At 36.4% G+C, this 23,718-nt stretch overlaps 1 protein-coding gene across 1 annotated transcript in view; it reads left to right on the forward strand.

Moving 5' to 3' along the window:
- Nucleotides 1-7,596: 7,596 nt before the first annotated feature.
- dapk1 (death-associated protein kinase 1) overlaps nucleotides 7,597-23,718 on the forward strand; it is an 85,392-nt gene continuing 69,270 nt past the window's right edge. The window contains exons 1-2 of the mRNA XM_077231535.1: nucleotides 7,597-7,771; nucleotides 8,338-8,499. Of these exons, the coding sequence (XP_077087650.1) occupies nucleotides 8,438-8,499 (62 nt within the window). The 5' untranslated portion in view covers nucleotides 7,597-7,771; nucleotides 8,338-8,437. The remainder of the gene's footprint in view (nucleotides 7,772-8,337; nucleotides 8,500-23,718) is intronic.

A 23,718-nucleotide genomic window follows, 5' to 3' on the forward strand; every position in this document is an offset into this window, starting at 1 on the left:
TGTTCTAGTGCTGCTAATTGTATATAGCTAAGCAAGCATAAATAGGCTTGTCTATAGATAAACAGCTCAGTAGGTTTAGAAATACAGCTTCATCTGCTCACTGCAGAAAAAACGAATTAACTTCATGGAAAACGCAGGGCTTGTTAATGTCCAGATTATAAGAAAAAGCCAGTTTGATGTGGAAAAGAGCCACTAGAAAGGCCTTTGTATCAAGTAACATTTTCTCTCGTTTTACATCGCAGAGCGTAAATGTCTGCAAAGTTAAATGTAAGAGAACGTCATGTGATATTTGTCTTGCATATTCATTTATTTTAATACAATTTTACTTGGGCACATAATTTAGGTCAATGACAATTGTAACAGACTTGTAACCAAACATAGAACTGCCATCATATACACATCATAACTTATCCAGACAAATAACGCTGACAATTTGTAGACATAAAGAAATCTATCTCGATGGACGCTCAAACACTTCCGGTGGCCTGACGGCAGTTTACAGATCAGTGGTTTGGTACCCGCTATTTTTATCTTCTATCTTGTAGACCATTAGCCTACAGTAGTATAAAGTATTCTCAATGAATTTCAATATAAGCAATTATTTAAATATGATAAGCAATTCAATATTCAGGGATTTACTTGATGTGTAGAACTAGGCTACTGTAGGCTATTAAAACACATTTTTTTAATCATACCCTCATTGGGGGCTGAGCTTAGAATTGCCCAGTTGCCATGTCCACTCTGTTTTTTTTTTTTCGTCTTGGCCGAATGTTTTATTGTACACCAGGCTATTGTTCAAAAGTTTATGAACCATTACCGAGATAGCACAAATCTATTTGATGTGATGTTTACATCTGGAAGACGTATTTTTAAGAGTGTTTGCTCATCTGCAATACGTCTATAGGACGTTTCCTGTCAGATGTCAAATAGACCTTTAGAAGATGTCTTTAAGATGTAATGATTTGGAATGCATGTTAAACTGACATCTTCTAAACGTCTATTTGATATCTGACAGGAAACGTCCTATAGACGTATTGCAGATGAGCAAACACTCTTAAAAATACTCTTCCAGATGTAAACATCACTTCAAATAGACTTGTGCTATCTTAGTTTAAACATTTTTAGTTTTCAACAAAAATTAGACAATATAACTGTTTTTTATTGTGTTCTGATCAAATAAATATGGAAGCTTGTTTCCGCCACTAAATAAATAAATAATAATAATAATTGCGACTTTTTGCTTGATATAAAGTCAGAATTGCGTGTTATAAACAGTGGTGGAGAAAGTACTGATTAGAGCTTTCACACTGCACGTTCCAGGTGCGGCGCGTATACAGCAGAGCAGCGATCGTTTCCGCACCGAGTCTATTTTTGCTCTGCTGCACCGCACTGAATTTAAGTGGCAGCGCATTGTTCACATACATGTAGATATAGATTGACAAGAAACTGTAATAATTTCATCATATACGCATAATTACAGTTAATGTGTTCTACAGTACTAAATTACAGGGTCAAGAAAAACAAAAAAAGTATGATTATTGTCTCAAAAGTTGCAAAATGGCATCATATATAAATGATCCCCCCCCCCAACAAAAAAAAAACAGGAAATATATTTTGGGGAGGGGGTGGGGGGGAAACTACATGTAAAACAAAGAATCACAATGATTAAAATTAATTTTCATACTGTTTCAATGTCTTGAACAATGTCAAATTTAACGTTTGGATTTAAAATCAAAATTACTTGATTTTGTGGCACACAGAAATCGCGGATCAGTAGCGCACTGCAAACGCAGCATAGCCTATGTGAAAACACTATAGCGCGTGCTGCTCCTGTATACGCACCGCAACACGCACCGCATACGCCCTGCACACGGAGTATGTGTGAAACGGGCGTAATATCTGGCATCCAAACTTGGTGAGACAAACGTGCAACGGACGGACGTCAGAAAGACGTTTTGGCAGAGGGAAAACTGATCAGAAAATGTAACGAAAATGTAACTGAACGTTGTAGAAATGTAGTGGAGTAGAAAGTATAATTGATGTAAAATGTAACGAAGTAAAAGTAAAAAGTATGCACTATTGATTCTACTTAAGTTAAGAACAGATACGTTGAAAATGTACTTAAGTAACAAAGTATACTTTTTACTTTGTTACATTCCACCAATGGTTATAAAGTCAGAATTTTTATATAGTAAAAGTCAGACTTTATATCACGCAATTCTGACTTTATATCTCGCAATTCTGACTTTATAACTCGCAATTCTGACTTTATATCACGCAATTCTGACTTTATATCTCGCAATTCTGACTTTATATCACGCAATTCTGACTTTATATCTCGCAATTCTGACTTTATATCACGCAATTCTGACTTTATATCTCGCAATTCTGACTTTATGTCTCGCAATTCTGACTTTATATCACGCAATTCTGACTTTATATCACGCAATTCTGACTTTATATCTCGCAATTCTGACTTTATATCACGCAATTCTGACTTTATATCTCGCAATTCTGACTTTATGTCTCGCAATTCTGACGTTAATTGCAACTTTATTTCACGCAATTCTGACTTTATATCTCAAAATTCTGAGAAATAAAGTCAGAATTGTGAGATAAAAAGTCACAATTACCTTTTTTATTTTTCATTCTGTGGCGGAAACAAGCTTCCATAAATAAATGCAGCCAAACATAAGGTATTTTTTTCATAAGAGGTTCTTACTAACCCCAAACTTTTGAAAAGTATTGTATATTCACGCTTGATCTTCTTTAGGACACAGATCGCCTTATGTTTGTGTCTCTAATGTGTGTGAACATGTGAGTTGGGCCCAATTAGAGGTGAGAGGTGCACATTATCCCGTGACAGGAACACCATGGGGGATATGAGCAGGGCTGAATAAACTGGGGAGGTGTTCCGATTCTTCCAAATCTCTGCTGGGCACCTCCATCTCCAGCATTTTATCTGAGTCAATCTGCTGGAAAAGAGGCTTTGAAGATTTGGCTTCTTTTTGCTAATAAAGAAAACTTAATTTCCTCCATTTCATTTTAGTTCAATGTATATGAAAGCAGGGGGTCATTTTAGCACCTGTTGATCATGTGAGCTTGTTTGAGTATTTGTGTAAAGATAAACATATAAAACTTACTTGAATTAAGTTTGTTTAATGGCAGCAGAGACAAATACACTTTTTATTTTTATTTTTGTACTTCTTCCTTTTAAAAACATTCACTTATAGCTAATACATTAGAATGCTTTCTTTTGCTAGCTTTCTGCATGAGGTCATGTGATTTCAACAGTTTTACTTGTTCCCTCATTGAGTTATTGCTATTGCATTCAAAACTGATCATAAAGGAGTAAACAGATGACACTTGCTTTTCACACTCATATACGAGCTACACTTATTTCTCAAAATAAATGGGTTGTAAGAGGAAATGGGTTATAACTATAATTTGTTTTACTGTTGTGGGGCCTGGATTACTCTTTTACAGACAGTTCCTCTCTCTGTGCGAGGTGAAGATGTTGAGACTGTGAGTGAACACTAAACAAAAGCCTCAAAAACGCCTGTGGCTTCAACACGGCAAGAGAACAAAGACTGTGTAAATTACACCATATCATTTGGCTGTCAGGACGGCTGTTTGTGCAACTCTGATGCATAGATTAAAGACATATGTTTAAGGGACATAAAATGTGCAGGTACAGACACTTGTGGGTGTTTCCTCATGGTCATGTGCATGTCTCCCTGTGTTTGCCTTCTTGAACGCGTGAATGTGTGTGAACAGCTGTGAAAACACCAGTGATTTATGTGTGCCAGTGGTCATACAGACTGTCACCTTCTAACCATACTTGATCATGTTGTTCTGACAATGACAACCGCATAAATATAAAGGTGTCACAAGGGCTATATTTTAGCAACAATAAGATTTTGAACCAAATGTCCAAGTGCATTTTCTATAACAGTGATTTTGCATTAGAATTTTTTAATGGTTTGATATATTTCTGAGATACTGATTTACCATTTTTATAGTTTCATTGCTTCGGGTTTTATAATTGCGTTGCTGTTTAAATTTTGCAAAAAAAAAGTAATTAAAAACAAAATAACACCATTTGAAATACTGTTAATAATACATATTGTGGAAAAGTGCTCTTTTATACTTTAGACAGTATATTTTTCTGAAATTAGAGGTAGTATATGGGAAGTTCCATTGTGACAACATACCCCATAGTGTAACAGTATGCACTTGTAGGGGTCAAGCCTAACATTTATTGATTACATTTATACATAATAAAATAAATAGAAATAATAAATAAACATGACACATTTAGCTTTGTACAAGAATCTGTAGAGTAAAAAGATATTAGGCTATAAAAATTTGAAAGAAACATGACAAAAAATTATCTGCATCTGACCATAAATTATACAAACAAAAGTCATTCATAACACACTGTCTAATTCAAAACCACTTGCAAATTAATTCATCATAATCATCTCAGAATGACCATTTCAACATGTTAGGGCCATTAAAAACAGGCAGATGTGTATCTTTCTTTCCAAACTGTAATGAATTAATGGTAATTTGATTAAGATCTGTCCTCATATGTTAACTGGGTTAACATAACAAATTCTGGGCAATGAAAAATGGCCAAGTTTAAAGAGCAGACCTAAGATCAACATAATGAGAACACAAGAGAGATAGAGATGCAGGCTGAGCAGGTGTGAGAGAGAACTTGTCACTTCAGCTAAATTAAAGTAGAAAGCCACACACACACACACACACACACACACACACACACACACACGCACACACACACGCACGCACGCACGCACGCACGCACGCACACACACACACACACACATACACACACACACACACACACACACACACACACACACACGTTGTGTTTTCATGTTTTATGGCGATTTGCCATAGTCATAATGATTATCCCCTTAAACTAACCCTACCCATAAACCTACCCATCATCACAGAAAACCTTCTGAATGTTTACATTTAAAAAAAAAACTCAATTAGTATGATTTATTAACTGTTTTCCTCAGAAGGACAAAAAAACGTCCCCACAAGCACAATGGTTTACCAGGACCACACACACACACACACACACACACACACACACACACACACACACACACACACACACACACACACACACACACACACACACACACACACTCCATCCCACTCTCTCTCTCTCTCTCTAGAAAGAAGAAAGTACAATATTTAATAAAATAGTCACACAACCAGAATTGGGCACCAAAGCATGAAAATCTTCTCTGATTTAGTCTATGTTCATATCAGAGGAGGCTGCATATATGTGTGTAATAAAGTTGATCCCAGTTCATATATTTATTTTATTATTATTGTCTATGCCTAATGTACAAACCCTAGCTGCAACTACCATTTTATACACAAGATGGCGCGCTAAAAACAATAATTATTTGATTTGAAGGATTTATGTCAATTCTTTGACAGAAGGACTGTCTAAATGTATCCAGTAGTCTATAAAAATATGTGAGATGTTAAAGTATGAGATTAAAATCATAAGGTTGCCACATATCATGTTACAGAAGTTCAATACAATAGAGAGTTGATATGCTTCTTTAAATGTATCTGCCACCCTTCTGACTATAAACACACACATCACAACATAAAAAGTAAATTATCATGACAGTGCAAGTCTGACAAATTCTATAATCAGTCACTCCATCCAACATATGTCATTAATGCGGGGATGATAATAACCACTTTACTAGTCCTACATTCTTGAAGGCAGACACGAGTCAAAACATAAAATACTGGCACTAACGATCTGCCGTCAACAATAAGCTGGCATGTTTATTTCAGCACTGTGAGGAAAAACACTCTTAATTAAACACAACTTGTCTGGTAAACGTTTCAAAACCAGTGTATGATGTAGGCTATGCATTATTAACAGTTTTGATGTGTTTTATTGTTCTCTTTCAAACATTCGCTCGTTATCTCGAAGATAGCTATCTCACTCATGTTATCAGAGAACCGAGGTTACGTAAGTAACCTAAAGTTGGTGGCCACTATACGGTCTTCGTACACAAATAGCCTACAACAATTATGTGTCACTGTCTTGGAACTTTGTTACCCAAAACTTTGTATAGGCCTATGAAAAAAAAGTGTCCTATAGTGTTCCAATCAGCCTTACTCGCTTTTACAGCCTCTTTTATGTCAACTAAAACACCTTTCCAAGGTTCAGCCGTTCAGCAGCCCGCAATGTCCATCTGTACCAGTAGATGGTGCAAGTGTCTCATAGTCAGTCATAGACCAAAATGTTTAAATTAAACTATTAGAATTACAGAAATTAACTTTTAATAAATGTGTAAGCTATTTTTGTAAGCTTATTTTTTTCTAGTGAGACACTCGCATTGATTAGTGAAGAAATGCTACAGAATAAGGGGCATCAAGTCAAATAAACATGCAGTGTTTTCATAGAAATGTCTACCTACTTTACAAATGTGGGGAAATGTTTACACTATTAATGAAAATCTTTTGGTTTGTTTATATTTATCAGAGGTGTTTGGTGGCAAATACTTTGTTCGGTTGTTAGACTGTACACTTTTTTCATTACAGATAGACAAAAAGACAGATAGATAGACAGACAGATAGACAGACAGATAGATAGATAGATAGATAGATAGATAGATAGATAGATAGATAGATAGATAGATAGATAGATAGATAGATAGATAGATAGATAGATAGATAGATAGATAGATAGATAGACAGACAGACAGACAGACACACAGACAGACACACACACACACGCACAGACACACACACACACACAGAGATTTACACTGTAGACAGACAGACAGACAGACACACAAACACACACACACACACACACAGACAGATAGACACTGTAGACAGACAGATAGACAGACACACACACACACACACAGACCGACAGACAGACAGACAGACAGACAGACAGACAGACAGATAGATAGATAGATAGATAGATAGATAGATAGATAGATAGATAGATAGATAGATAGACAGACAGACAGACAGACAGACAGACAGACAGACAGACAGACAGACACACACACACACAGAGATTTACACTGTAGACAGACAGACAGACAGACACACAAACACACACACACACACACAGACAGATAGACACTGTAGACAGACAGATAGACACACACACACACACACACACACACACACACACACACACACACACAGACAGACAGATAGATAGATAGATAGATAGATAGATAGATAGATAGATAGATAGATAGATAGATAGACAGATAGACAGATAGACAGATAGATAGATAGATAGATAGATAGATAGATAGATAGATAGATAGATAGATAGATAGATAGATAGATAGATAGATAGACAGACATATAGATAGATAGATAGATAGATAGATAGATAGATAGATAGATAGATAGATAGATAGATAGATAGATAGATAGATAGATTAAAATTCTACTTTTTGGGTCTCAATTACATTTTAACACATCTGAAGAATATTGATCAAAATGTCTAGACTTTAATTTGGATTATAATGAGCATCTCTCCACAGCGCCCCCTCCGGTGGACTGCAGGTGGTATTTTTACCGAGAGCCGCGCACCATCTCTACATTGTTACAATCCTTCCATTTCCTGCAACACAACACTCCCATGTCTCTCGTGAAGGGTATGCTGTTTTATCGCTTTACACTGGATCGTACCTGCTGCCTGGGGATTGACAACGATGGAAATATAAAGGTAAGCTACTTTTATTCGCTTTTATTGAAGTAATAAGCATGTTACCGGTAAGAGCATGGTATAACGTTACTGTGTTAGACCGTGTAGGTAATGAAGGAATACGTCAGGTTTCTCTAACGATATGAAACCTGAAAGGGTGGGCGTAGAAACATTAAATTTTATATGGTGTACCAACAGCCTACACGTTATGTGGTTATCTTGTCAGTTTTCTTGCCGTGGTGAGAGAACACAGGGTTATGATCACGAGCAATTCCTCACACACACACATATCAAGCTGCGCTGTTCACTTGGCAACGCCAATCGCCGTGGACGCCTTAACAAAACCTCTGTTACCTTCTCCCTTATGAGGTTTACTAGTTTCCACCCGTGGCTAAAGCCGTCTAAGCGTACACAAACAGTAGTTGACGTGCTGTGAGTGTAGTCAGTGGCTCAGAAGAGGTTTTTATAAAACTGAGCGTTTTTACGCACAACACGCGCGTTTCTCTCACGCGTCTCTCTCTCTCTCTCTCTCTCTCTCTCTCTCTCTCTCTCTCTCTCTCTCTCTCTCTCTCTCTCTCTCTCCGCAGACCGAATATGAGAGGGGTTCGCCGCAAACTGTCATTAGGTTGACAGAGATGGGCTGCTGATTTTGGGAATCCCGGAGAGCTGGAAGCGCCGAGGAACACCATGACCGTGTTCAACCAGGAGAATGTGGAGGATTATTACGAGATTGGAGACGAACTCGGGAGGTACGTGATGATTTCTTGGCGTTAGGTGACATTTATTTCATGCGGTTGGTTGTTTTGGAGGAATTATATGCATATACATTCATGAAACACATCAATTTCTAATGAACTTTATGAAAACTGTTAAAAATAAAGGTTCCAAAAGAGAGTTTTTTGCAGCAATTCTGGGGACACTTCCAGAATAACTTTTTTTCTTACCGTGAATAATATGTTAATAATCTGAATAACCCTTTTCCACTATAAAAATCATTGTGTAATAGAAAATTCTATGGATGTTAGGTTCTTCATGGAACCATTCAACCATATATTCCAAGAAAGAACCTTTTTTGTTTTTTATAATGAACCATTGAATACACTATCTACTGTTGTTCATACACAAGAGAGTTTTAAGGTGGTGCATAGGTCTTTCAAGGTTGGCTGTACTACTAAAAAAGTACCTAAAAGTACCATGGTATTACCGTAGGTTTTTAGGGAATGATAATACCATGGTATTCTTTGAAGTTGCTTAAGCTACCATGTCAGAAGCTTTTAGAACCATGGAATTTACTATATATCTTAAGTGTCACAATTACTGTACCATGGCACCTCGTGGGGTTGTTGCCAGGATGGTCTCAGCTCATTATTGGGCGTTCCAAACCCCCCTGGTGCCAGGAAATCACTGGTTGTCACTTTAGCAGATGTTCATACATTCCTAGTTATAATGATCTCCAATGGCATTTATTGATTAATGGGGTTCAGATGGCTGTGAAAGCCCAAATTTTCTTCTGGGAGCCTTACTTGAAAGCTTGATCAAGACAAATTGGGTTAGTCTGCTATTCTGTGACTCAACAATTGCACTTAATAATTTGGCTTATGAGGACATCCAGTCAGCAATTGATTTCATTTTGCAGGGTATCGCAACTCAGTTCTTATCAAGGGATGGTCACACAACACTTTTCGTTCCATTCACTTCCGTTCCTAGGCATGTGAATGCTGGAGACCGGAAACGCAATCTTGTGAAGAAGTTTCACATTTTGTTGCTTTCCTATGTTTAAGTTGAATGGACTCTGAATAAACTGCAAATTTGTGTCATGTAATGACATGTGACAAATAGAACATCAATACGTCATGGCGTCGTGACCTCTTAGCCGAATTAAAAGAACACAAATTGTAAAGCTGCATATTTGCAGCATTGCAGGGAAGTGGAGTAGATTGCATATTTTTACATTTTTAGATTTACTGTTATTTATTGTATGTTGAATTTATGTTTTTAAAAAAGACGCCATAGGGCGGGATGTCACATCCGTTGCAGTGTCCAAAGAAATTTTACATCCTCAAAATGAAGTGTTTGAGTCTGTGTAATATTAGCTGTGTAATATTGTGTAACATTTCAGCATTGGTGGTCAAGAGATTGATGTTCTTTTGAACTGATTTTCATGAGAATGCAGTTTCTCAGATTCCCATTGACTGCTGTGTGTGTGGGCGATAAATCACCACGCACATAGGAATGAGTCTGCTCCTTGTGTGGGTTGTGGGAAATCAGGCTGTTGTTGTATTTAAGAGAAATATTTTATCTGTTAGTGCTCACGTAACAGCCTATAGGATGCAGATGCATTGCTCACGCTCGCTAAAATCGGTTACATAATGCGTAAACGTACTGAGGGGACTTTGAATCGAATGTGAAAGATGTTCTTGTCATTGGCTCCTGAGGGATGACAGCATCTGTTGGTCGTTCTTATTGCATAATTGACTCAATGACTGCAAAGTAGTTTACTCCAGTTATTACTGAATTATTTTATAATAGAGAAGTATAAGAGAGCAATGTTGCTTTACTTTTTTTTGTGTGTGTGTGTGTGTCTCACAAGAATTGCATCTGAGGTTGGTTATTTGCTGTTAGTTAATTTGCTGTTAAAATGTTGTTGTTTTTAAATGCGCATATTCATGAGCATTGATTTCATGTTTAAGTCTGGACAGCTTTTAATTTACAGTTGTGTTTTAACTATTTAAATATGCATGAACCATCCCTTTATTTATTGGTAATCTTTGAATGTTACATGTTTGATTGAAAACACCTGCTTGAAATGTTTTGTAGTTGTGCTTGAGTATTGTGTTTTTATGCTGTCCTTGAATTTTTATTCATATGCATGATGTGACATTTTACATATTCCAAATTATTTGAATAGTATTGAAGCATTTGAATATTATGGTTTCACCATGACAACTTCATGACTAGTGATTAGTTTTGGTTATCCCATAGAGCTACTAAAACCACTATTGGATGAATGGATTGCAGCCTTGCGTACAAAATAGTCTGCAATAAAACAAAAAGACCAACAATCATTGTATCCCACTGGCACATTTTAAGTTTCTGCATTCCTTCCTTCACTAACAAAATCTCCAAATCGGGACCAAGAACATCATTCACTGTTCTCAAATCAGCCATTAATTTATTTACCCTCATCACCATGTTCAGGGCTTAGCTTTGATGCCTCATCAAAATGGTTAAGCGTACACCACCAGCATTGAGGCCTTACTCGGTGCTTGCGTGTTACTCAGGCTGTAAGGTTAAACATACAGGCTCTCTTTGTGGGGCTTATGAGGCTTCAGCCAATGGAAGTTCTTAAGTGAGGAGGTTTCTTTATTCTGATGGGAACTGCTCCGGGTGGTCCTCCTCAGAGTAGGAGGAGCAGTGGTCTGTTGGCTAAATTTGAAGCGGGGGTCTCGGCTGGCACTGCTTTTCATGGATTAACACTATGCCGCAACTCGAAGGTGGTGTAATTTTTGCAACAATATAGCGACGATGAATGACATTTTCCAAATTTCCCCCACATTAGGGTTATTATTGTTAGGACTGGGCGATATGGCCAAAGAATCATATCTCGGTATTTTTTGGTTAAAAGGCGATATACGATATATATCTCGGTACTTTCTACGTTTTTCTATTTGGATAAAGATTTTTTGGATAAAAAAAAATGATATTTCAAATCCTGTTCAATGATATCCAAACAATGTTGATATTGATGGATATGGAAACAAATATAGGGAATGTAATGTAGGCTATGCAATATATTATGTGCAAAAAAGGTGGTTAAAATCACATTAAATTCAAACATTGTAACATTACAATCTAAAAACAAAAATAATGCTTTTGTTTTTAAAATGACTAAAGGCTAAACTAAAAATGAAAATAAAAACAAAAGCACAAACTAATTATATTAGCCTGCATTTGATTACCCCATTATAATGGTCACTTTCATAGAAATATACTTGTAGGTTTAAAATTCCACATATGGCACATTTATTGTCTCCAACAACAAATATTTTAGCAATATGTATATTTTAGTTAGAATTATTGCAAGGTTGTATGTTTATATATATATATACATATATGTGTGTGTGTATATGTATGTGTGTGTATATGTATGATACTATATTATTTATACTATATTACTATATTTATGTTATTGTTACTTTCTGTCAGATGAACCAAAAAATAATTTTTAATAATTTTAAAAAAATTCTATGGAAGTCAATGGGGTCCATGTTTGGTTACCCATATTTATTTAAAGGGTAAGTTCCTCGTTTTACAAGTAAAGCCCTGTTTTAAGATCGTTTCTGATGAAATCGAACGGTTAAGATAAAAATTTGGACACATGCTGCTGTCCCGAGAATTTTAGGTTTTTGTGTTAGCACCCCCTAACCCCCCCCCCCCCCCCCCCCCCCCCACACACACTTATACAATGATTTCATAGGGGCACTGGAACAATCATTCATATAAACGCTTTAAACTTTAGTTTACAAAGACGTGAAACTCACCGAGTGGTCTGGGGTGTTCACTGATATGCTCACGCAAAAATCGCTGCAAAAGATGCTTTCCAACAGGTTTTATCGTAGTTGTTGGAAGAATGTCCGGTTGTGAGGCGTTGCAAAAATAGGTCCACGGTTTTACAGCGAATGGTAAAACACCTGTTGGAAAGCATCTTTTGCAGCGATTTTTTGCGTGAGCATATCAGTGAACACCCCAGACAACTCGATGAGATTAATGCGTTTATATGAATGATTGTTCCAGTGCACCTATGAAACCATTGTATAGGTGGGGGGGTGCTAACACAAAAACCTAAAATTCTCGGGACAGCAGCATGTGTCCAAATTTTAATCGTAACCGTTCGATTTCATCAGAAACGATCTTAAAACAGGGCTTTACTTGAAAAACGCCAAACTTACCCTTTAAACTAAAAGATAGGTTGAACTGAAGTAAGTTGAAGAACTAAAATTATTAACTGAAAATATGAAAATAAATAGAAACGTTAAACAAAAAATAATACAAATGACAAAAGGCACTTTAACAAAATGAATTAAGATAAAAGTACAACTGAAATGATAAAAGCAAATTCAACTGTAATAGTATTTCGATAATATAAAAATAACACTGCCCCACATCTTTAATTGGATCCCATTCCTAGTCCAACCCCAAACGCTAAAGTTCCACTCATATTTAAAACAAGATTCCAAGTGCTTTACCATATTCAATGTACATTAAACATCACTGAACAACTTTTGAATGGGAGTCTGTCTGTCTATCCATTTCAGTATGGATCGTTTCTAGCACACTCTTAGAAGACAAACATCAGCTTTAGCGCTAATGCTAAAAGCGAAGATGAATTCCCAACCAATAAGGAACTCCTCTCATTTTACAGTTCACTCAGTAATGATATCTGCGTTCCTCTATTACATTAAGTCTCTAAGACAGACTATAATGTTGGCTGCTCTCGGGCTGTCCTGCCACTAATTGGTTCCCCTTTGTGTCTGTTTGCTCTGGCTGTGTGTGTGAAAGGGGAGGAGCAGATATTTAGCTGGATCTCACTATCACTTCAAGAGGCAGTGCTTCTGACTGTGTAGTTTTGAAGAATGTGCTACAGAGAACTTATTACCCGGACTGTGATTCTAATGAGATTCCTCCAAAAAGCTGAGATCCCAATGAGATTCCTCCAAAAAGCTAAGATCCCAAGCAGTTTTGATGAGGGCCACTTTAACAATGTCCCTACCCCCCGTAATGACATGCAGAGTATGCAAGTTTTTTGTTGTTGACCTATATTTGCACCCCCGTAAAATGTGTCAGAGGGTGTTGGTGTTGGGTTTGGAGAGTGGGAGATTAACTTTCTTTACCCACATAGTGGATAATTCATGCCTGATGTTACCTACCATTACCTACCATAACTTGTTTTAGCTAGCTTTTGATGATATCTGCTGTTATGAGTGGCTATACTTGCACACATAGCATCATTCAGAGTGCACTAGTGCGTAAACGTAGCTACTCGTCTGTCTGTGTGTTCAGTGGGTGAAGCTCTTGTGAAGCCTAATGAGATTTGTGGGGGTGAGAGTGTGAGAATGTGTATGAGATCAAGAGCATTTGTGAGCGAGCGTGCCGGGAGGGTCATGGTACACTGTAAGACAATCCTGCTGTGAAGTATTAGTCTTGACCAGTGAAGCATGTGTAAGACAAGAGTGAAAATAGGAGTTTTTTTTCCTCTGTCAGTCATTTTCTGTTTGGCATGGTGAATGCTGCTTTTGAGGATACACAATATATTCTGCCCAGCATCCCAAACTAACCATCTTAAAAGGGCTTCCTGGATAGTACAAAGGTTAAACCGGCCACATCTGTCCACAGCATGTTAATCAGTGCCAATAAAGAGCCATTGTTAGTCATTGACAAAAACATGGCTTTTTTAATGGGTTTTTTTTTCTGCTGTTGAGGTGCAATAGGTTTTGGCTATTAGCGCGGTCTGCATTCTGTGGGCATAAAGCATCTTTCTCAATTCATGGCCATTCTAATGTATTCATGCATTCTGCCGAAACGCAATTATATTGGTACCATATCGGTTATACGCCTATATTAGAAATGTTTACATTTGCCCAAATTGGCAAATATTGGATTTTTAATCATGCATGTTTACTTGCCTAATAATTAAATTTTGATTTACATTTATTTGAGCAAAATATCAAAATGAATATTCCCTTGTAGCATTTAAAATTATTGATTTTAGTTGTTAATATTTTATTGGCCAAAAGATTGAAATAATTATTGGATTATTGGTATCAGAAATGTGATATCTGTGCCTCCCGTCTACATTATATTACAGTAGATGTTTTATCCATGACCGATCATTTATGCATAATTTCATAGCACTGGACAGTCATTAGTATAAGAGTTTGAGACTGTGCATTTTTGCATTTCTGCCCATCAGTGTTGTGTCAGCCATCATTTTCCTGTGGCTTCATAGTGAAAAGTCCCATAGCATTTTTAGCTCAGGGGATTGGCTCTAAAACATTGTCCTGAACTGAACACCCATGTCAGAATTCAAATTTGGTTCCTGTGCCACTGAGGTGAATGATAATGCTGAAAGATAGCTTTGTTGGGGTATATAGATCCCTGATTGAGTCAGGTTGTTGTTTCCTGTGATTAACAGAAAGCCTTGAGTATGCAATGAGCTTGGGTGCAGGTGGATTGAATGCAGCTGGTGGCCTGCGTTGGCAAGTGTTTATACACAATTAAATATGTGTGTACAAAGTACATAGTAACCTTACTTTTTGTGCCACTCCTTTGACAGCTGACTTGACTGGAATGTGAGATTATAATATTCTGCTTAATAACATTTGAATTGTATTTCTTTCATACTACACACAATGTTCTAATTTAAAAAGTTTTCTAATTGAACAGTTTTTATTTAACAATGAGCACGACATAGTGTTACTTACATTCTGAAACCATTCATCATGCCTTTCTTATATTCTAATCACCTGCTAGTCATATTGTGGGTTATATAATGCTTTATCACAGCTGGTTACAAGAGTTAATATACATCACGGTGTTGTCATTCACACAAGAGACCTCTTGTAGAGTCCAGGATGTGTTGCTACAGTGGATCATAGTCGATTCATCAACTTTATTTGCACAGCCAACACTTATTCAGTCAGTGCTTTGTTTTATACTGCAGTCAATGTAATGATTGCGCGCATCAGCCATGATGGGGCTATTTAATGTCAAGTGTAAGCATATGAATATGAATAATGGGAATCCCCCTCCTAAATCATGATTCTTAATAGCAAATTACTGCGACTGATAGGCAGGATCTTGGAAATTTAAAGGTGGCTCGAGCAAGAGCTGCGAAACAGCATTTTCTCAGGCACATTTGTTAATATTCAGCAATAAATTTGTGTGAACATGTTATGAATTCTTCTCACAGATCTCGGAGCACCAACACTGTTAATGCTGTTGCTAAGCTACTGGTGAAGTGATGTCGTGGAAGGAATTCAGACTCCCTGTGCTGGATATCAAGTGCTTTTCTTTATATCTTGTAAGCCATTGTTATTGCCTTGTTGATAATTTTACTCGCCTTTTAGTGTCATTTTTATGCTTTGTTTTTACTTTAGACAAAGTATTTGACCCATTGTTACAATTCTTTGATATTGCTGCTTGAAGCGAGTCCAGAATAGTTAATGATGGCTGATCACATTCCTAAAAGGTTTCTTGTTTTCTTTATAATTGTTCTTTTATGGAGGGGGTTGAGTTACTGTATCCTCTGTTAAGACGTCAATACTAAAGCCGCAGAATGTGTTTTTAACACTCATGTTTTGACAGTAAGCAGTATTCGTCGAAACCAGGTGGATGTCAGTTTCTGTCTACATAGGGCCATTTGGAAGATAAGGCCTGCAGCAGACTTCAGGTCTCCTCCCCTGGGTTGCTATGGGAACCACCCATTTATCCGGTTCTTTCCAGGCGTAGCTATCATTTAGGCTCGGTCATCTGTGGGGCTTCCTCCATTAGCAACGCTTCCTTAAATGAGTTCTGATTGACTGAATGTGAGACAGTCCTTCATGCTCATGGGAGAAGTCCAATTAATCGGACAATGCTGATATTCTGATTGGTTGCACCGTTTTGATTGAATTACAAATGCGAGCTTGTGTTTTAGCTGGATTTTGAGTACTCAAGAGCAGTAATGGCCACTTCACACCTAGTCATACACATTTGCCACCGGTGCTTCTTCTCGCAATGTTTTCTTTGTGACTTCAAATAAACTTTAAGGACAACATTACATTTCACGGACATGTCAAATCAAAGAAAGAATATGTTTTCACAGATATCACCGTAGATAGTGTTATTTTTCAAATAAAAAACAAGTGACCCAGCCTTTTAAAGTAGCTAATCAGAAAATACCCTCTGCCTTTTGGATTGCCATTCAAAAGTTTGGGGTTTATAATATTTTTTTTAATGTTTTTTGAAAGATGTCCATTATGCTCACCAATGCTGCATTTATTTGATGAAAATACAGTAAAAATGCAGTAAAAATAGTAATATTGGGATTGTGAAATATTATTACAATTTAATAACTTTTTTCTATTTGAAAATATTTGCAATGTAATTTATTCCTGTGATGGCAAAGCTGAATTTTCAGCATCATTACTCCAGTCTTCAGTGTCACATGATTCTTTCTAAATCATTCTAATATGCCGATTTGCTACTCAAGAAACATTTAGTTTAGTATTATTTTAAATGTGTTGCCCCTAAAGCAGGTGCAACAGCAGTGCAGAGCAGGAAGATCAAAAACAGCAAAAATTGAACATACATAAAAAAACAGCTGGTTCAGAAGTACAGGTGAAATGAACTCAAAATGAACAGAAGTTCAGATGAGAATGAACACAGAATGAACAAAAACATACTTATTTCCAATCCAAGAGAAAGAAAGATTATTACAACGCTTAAATAATAAAGGAATTGAAATGACCCAATATTCCACACAATTTTGGTAACGTCGTCCCACACAGGACTCATAATCACTATCTCTGGATCAGAGATGTCACTTATCTTGTTGCGCCACTGGGAAGACGTGTTTTCACCAAGATGCCAATTTATTGAGTTCCTTCTCAGGATTCGAACCCACTGAATGGTCCGGGGCTCGTGGCACTGGGTTTAGCAGTTTGCGCCACTCCAAACTGCCGAGGAGAGGCTTTAGTGTAAGAATAACACATTTAACACATGTAACACAAAAGTGTGTTAACCAGATTAGCATGCTAAGCTATCTTAATAAAGGTACCTTATGTTCATGTAGCTCATGGTTAACCTGATAGCTGAAGAGTATTCCACAATGTATTCGTAAAGTGTAGTATTTAATATCATGATATTATATTGTAATTAATGGCAATGTCTTGTGTTGTTCTATTATAGCGCCACCAAGTGTGCACCACATGTATGGGCTCACTCTGAGAACACATAAAAAAAGCGGTGGAACTGCACGTTCCACCGCTTTTTTTATGTGTTCTCAGAGTGAGCCCATACATGTGTCTGTCAAATTTGGTGAAAATATCTCATTTTGTTTTAGAGTTATAGAAATGTATATGAATGAGAGCATAAATTACCCATGGGCGACTTTGATTGGATTTTGAGAATTTGGGAAATAGCATTCAGCCAACGACCTATGTGTGCAAACTTCCTACGGTGGTTTCGTCTCGATCGGTCTAACAGTTTCGAAGATATTGGCAAAGGTTTTTTAAGCGCTAAATCACAACACTATAAAAACAGTAAGGCGAAACCTTGCATGTTTGGTATCGTTTGACTCGGCAAGGATTCAGGAACCTAAGAAGATGTCTTGCGTGAAAAAAAAGTCAACCACACCCTGAGTTATAAGCATTTGAAAAATTAATTTTACCACTAGGTAGCGCTGGTTTAAAACTTCTCAGGCTCCTTCAGGGCATGACCCACACAGAGTTTCGTAACAAAACGTTCATGTGTTCATAAAATACAGCATTTTAGTACAAAATTCTTGTCCGACAGCCAAAATGGCCGATATGGGAAAATAATATATATTAGTCCACTCGGCATGACACCCTGAATCTAACAAGACCATTTTTATGATTTTTGGAAAAATCATTCAGAAGTTATAAGTAAAAATAGCAATTTTTCGTATCTCCGGACCAGTAGGTGGTGCTGCGCCGAAATACAGTATGTAGCCTCAGGTCATGCTTGTGATGACATGTACCAAGTTTTGTCTGAATACGATAAAGCGTTGCGGAGGTGATACAGCCTACGTAAAATTAGTTTGCGCTATATTCGAGAACTGTTGGATGAATCAACTTGAATTCGATAACTTTTTGTCGGCATGGTCTTAAGATGATCTGGTTCAATTTTTGTGAAAATTGGAGCAACCGTCTAGGAGGAGTTTGAAAAAGTATGTTTTTCTAAGAATTCAAAATGGCGGAAAAATTATGACAGAAAATGACGTCATAGGATGCATCGGCCCCTAATGAATATTGTCCTCCTAGTTTTGTTTAGATTAGGATTTACTCTAAAATACTGGCTTAACAGGAATTCGGCCATAATTAAGACCTATATCAATTTCCAGTCGTAGTCTTTAACACTTCAGCACAACATAATGTGCAGGTTAGCACGAATTTTAAAACTGAAATCATGGATGACTGACAAGCGCAAGTCTGGAGAAACAGGCGTTTATTTATTAATTCTAAGTGTTGAGAAACGTAGCCTACATGTGTTATGTTATTATATTAATAATAAATAAAGTACCTAATTATGTTACATATTTATTTTGTATGAAAACTAGCACGTTAGTTACTTATGGATTAAAAAGTATGTTGTCTCAGTGCTGCATGAGCTCTCTCTCAACGGGCGCACTCAGAGAGAGAAAGATAATTGTAAAATGAAAATAGACATGCTAGGTGTAAATTGTGTTCTTGCTAGGGTTTTTTATTTTCTTTCCAAACGTCAGAAAGCATTTTGTATTATTATCCATCCATCATTACAAAACCTCAGTTTAAACAACTGTCAAATTAGTCGCTACACATCCCTAATGTAAATGCTAGAAATTGCAAACAATAAATTATTTCCATTTATTTAAATAATTTAAGTGATTTGTATAAGCACACATTATGCAACACAATATTAATCATGAATAAAAAAAGGTTTTGAGCAGATGTATTAAAACTTTTGACTTTCATTGTATTTTATAACATAGACCAGTGCAATGCAAGCGAAATTTTTGAATTGGGTCAAATTCAAAAAACGTTAACAATCAAAACTAGATTTATTGAGATAGGCGTATGTGTGTTTGTGGCTGTTACAGATTCAACCCCTAGAATTAACTCATTCTTCCTATAATCACAAGATTTGAGACCAATTTGGGCAGAAACACCTCCCGCCAAACCCTGTCTCTTCTCAAGTCACACTGATGGTACTCAAAAATTGTAGCATAGATTGTAGCAATTTAGTGCGCCTGAACTGAATCCTTTCGTTAAAAAAAAAAAATCCTATTTGCCTAAACTTTTGGAGTTTTGGAAAATAGGTCATGCTTTGTCGACAAGTAAAGCGATTTTTTTAAGGAGTAACAGCAATAGTTAGCAAAGTTGAGCAGAGTTCAATTTTATGCAAATAAGACAATGCAGAAACCAATGGAAGCAAGTTCCCAGAAATGTTTGCCTTCGAATTGAGTTAAGCAGTGAGGTTAAGACGAGTGCTAGCTGTAATAGATAATAAATAATAAGATATTATTCATATACAGCGAAACAAAAAAAGAGAAGGTGCATAGAGTTTTTGCATGTCATTGCCCTTTTTCTTTCTCCCTTGTGACCGAATCTGTCAGTTTCAATTCCTTAGAAGAGTGTTGTTTCATTAAACAACAGAGCAGTCAAGCTTACACCATGTCTACACCAGTTGTAGCATGCTTAAAGGGATGGTTCACCCAAAAATGAAAATTATGTCATAATTTACTTATCCTCAAGTTGTTCCAAACCTGTATGAGTTTCTTTCTTCTGCTGAACACAAAATAAGATGTTTTGAAGAATGTCGGTAACCAGACAGTTGATGGACCCCATTGACTTCCATATTATTTTTTTCCTACTATGGAAGTCATGGGTGCAGAAGAAAGAAACTCACAGGTTTGGAACAACTTGAGGATGAGATTTTCATTTTTGAAAATTATCCCTTTCAGTTGACAGACACTTATTTTTTTGACATGCTGCAGATCTGCTTCAGCCACTTTATTTGAATCAAAATAAAAAATGTAATGTATTGATTTTTTTATGTACTTCAAAATGGGTGTGGCAGTACACAGTTGAAGAAATTCTACTGTAAAGTAAAATTATTTCGCTATTTAACAACAGGGTTTTTTTTCAAATTGAAATGTATCAAATTAAAATCCATTCAGCTATACATTTTCCCCTGTTGCTGAATCTGAGATGATTGGCTTGTTTTCATGAATATTCTGAGATAATAAAACTGTGTTTCCAGTATAGACATTGAACACCAATGTAGTGTTTTTTTTATTGAAGAGCTTCATCAAATAGTTAAAATTATTGGTTAAAAAAGCATTGTTATGTGAACTTGTGGCTTTTGTGTACATTTTAGAGTGGATGTTTAGCAGTAAAAGTTTCATGCAGAGTGTGACCTGGCAAGCACACATCAGTCTAAGTGTTACCTTACTCTGAGGAAGGATTGCTTATCAGCTCCTGCTGATTGTACAGACACACACAAACCCAGACAATCTACCTTTAAAGCCATAATATCCTCAGTTCAAGCCTCAGAGTGTGTCAGCTCTACTCCAACCACAGCTCTGTTTCCTTGGTTACTCCTGTGTGGCACTATGGCATTGAGAGTTATTGCATAACGTGTGCAGTTTGGGCGCTAAAGATTAGTGGGCTTTTTCTCTCTGAACTGTCCACCCACATTCGTTTTTCACTAATGAACCAGTATATGACTCACGTATACATATAATTTCAAATGATGTACCTCTAAACAGGCTAATTTCTTGTGTTAAGATATAGATGTGTGCCCACTGTTGCCATTAGGCATGAGTAGCCAAACAGATCGCAGACATGCTTTGATAGCTGATACTTCTGGTCAGATATTTTCACTCTGTGCTGAGAAATATTGGGAAAGTTGGCTGATTTTTGTGTGTAATGTATCTGTGTTGTAGTCTAAAAACTCTTCAAATCCCAGTTCACATTTAATTGCGTGGGATGACACTAGCAAGGCTTATTTAATTACACTTGGACCGGATCAGCGGGCTAGAAAAGTCAGTTCAAACTCTTCCAGATTCCTTCCAACAGACTATTCTCTGACCCAAACAGAACTCAGTTCACCAATGGAAAAGAGGATCGCTGTATTTCTACAGAAAATACTGACTATACTGAGCACATTCAGCATTGCATTACAAAGCCAACATTTGGTTTTCAGTTAGATTTTATATTTGTTATTGTAAGGAATTTTAAATATGGTGTTGCAAAGCCTGAAGTTTTTAAAAAGTGTTTTTTACATTCTTTTATCATCAGTTCAAATTCATTATGTTTGTAATACTGATTATGCTAAAGTTACATTTTTGTCACAATTTTTTGTCAAATTTTGTCTTTGGTAATTTTCAATCCAAATGTGTTTCTTAACTCAAAAGTTGAGATTGAAACATTAAGTGGATAACGATAAAAGCATTTTGTTAAATGTAACTTATCGATAGCAAAAGTGCTTTTGGTTCCTGGAAAACTGGCAGATTGCCTGGCCCACAGCCTGTGATCTTCACGCTGTGTTAAAACCACTTCATTGATCTGACAGCATGTGCAGTGGTGTACCCAACCAGTTTGTATGTGTGTAGTCAGCATTTCTTATATGGTTCATTTTGCACTTCTTTGGTGATAATGCTGATTAATCTGCAAAAAAAATGTTGTTTTGTTTTTCAAACCAGATAACCCAGATTTGTATTTCACTACTAGTAGGTAATTACTTTAGGAATCACTACGTGGCCTATGACTAAGATACACTGTTAGCTTATTTTAATGTGAACAGCCACACATACTGTTCCATGTTCATCTGTGATCTGATCTAGTTGGTGGTAATCAGCAATGCTGTCTTTTGAGCTGGGAAAGCTCATACATTTGAAAATATCAACCTTCATACTGAACAGAAAAAAAAAAATCTTCCTCTTTCCGTTTAAAACTAAACGAAAAAATTTGCATATTCTCTTTCTTGAAGTATTTTGAACTTGTGCACAATTGGAACCAGTACAGCAGACAGAATTTGAGCAGAGAAACATTTTTAAGGACAGGACAAACTTGATTTGTTGACTTTCAGGGTTGAAAATGCCAACTCACAGCTCAAGAAAAAAAAAGTGTCATATGTATATGGACAAATTGCTGAATTAACAGAAGGGAAGCACCACCAAACTCAGCATTGACGTGAACAGGCAACAGAATAAATAAACACAGTTTAATTTTTAATCACAGAAATGAGGAACTCAGTCACGAACATCTGAACAACAAATAAGTTGCCATAGAAACAAACGAGAACTAATACAGACATGAAGGAAACTAAACATAACCATGACATAAACATTGATAATAAATGTTTCTTGAGCTGCAAATCGGATATTAGAATGATTTCTGAAGGACCATGTGACTGAAGACTGGAGTAATGATGCTGAAAAATTGAGCTTTGCCATCATAGGAATACATTATTTTTTATCAATTTTATTTGAAAATAAATTAAAAATACAATTTAAAATAACTATTTTATTTTAATGTATTTTTGATCAAATAAGTGTAGTCTTTGTGAGCATAAGAGACCTCTTTTCTTTACTGACTCCAAAATTTTTAATAATTATATAAGTGCGTATTATATGATATGCACACTTGCAAAAGCTATTGTATGATATACACACTTGGTCAAAATTCAGACTTCAGTCCTCTAGGATAAGTTTTTACTTTTTACCTTTTATGAAAAAATTACTAACAAGCCATATTTAAAGTAGGAATGCACTGAAATTTCAGCTACTTTTAACCGAAACAGCTATTTTCGGTTTTTGGCTGAAATGGTTTTGGAGTGACCAAAATCAGTGACCGAAACAGTGATCCGTGAACCTTGAAAATCAGTGATCCGATGGCATGTTTTGACTGTGTTCAGCGTCTATTTCATGCAAACAACATGGATAAGCTATAAACCATGTCAGCTGTGTGGACACTAGCTCTGGATTGACAATATTAATTTCTCGATTTTAATCAGTAATGATATGGTATCATAAATCTTTTAATCTGTGCTTCACTAAACTTCACTGAACATTTGAAGCGTGCCTGCCGTCCAGTAATCGCAAAAAATCTTTGTGCTTTGTTACTTTTAAAATGAAGCAAAGTTTCAACTTTAAAATTCTGTCAATTTGATTATGAAATTCAAACAATAAATGTTGTCGTCTCTTT

Source organism: Siphateles boraxobius, unplaced genomic scaffold (genome assembly GCF_051911475.1).
Source record: "Siphateles boraxobius isolate OS27281-9 unplaced genomic scaffold, OSU_SipBor_1 16, whole genome shotgun sequence".
Classification (NCBI taxonomy): domain Eukaryota; kingdom Metazoa; phylum Chordata; class Actinopteri; order Cypriniformes; family Leuciscidae; genus Siphateles; species Siphateles boraxobius.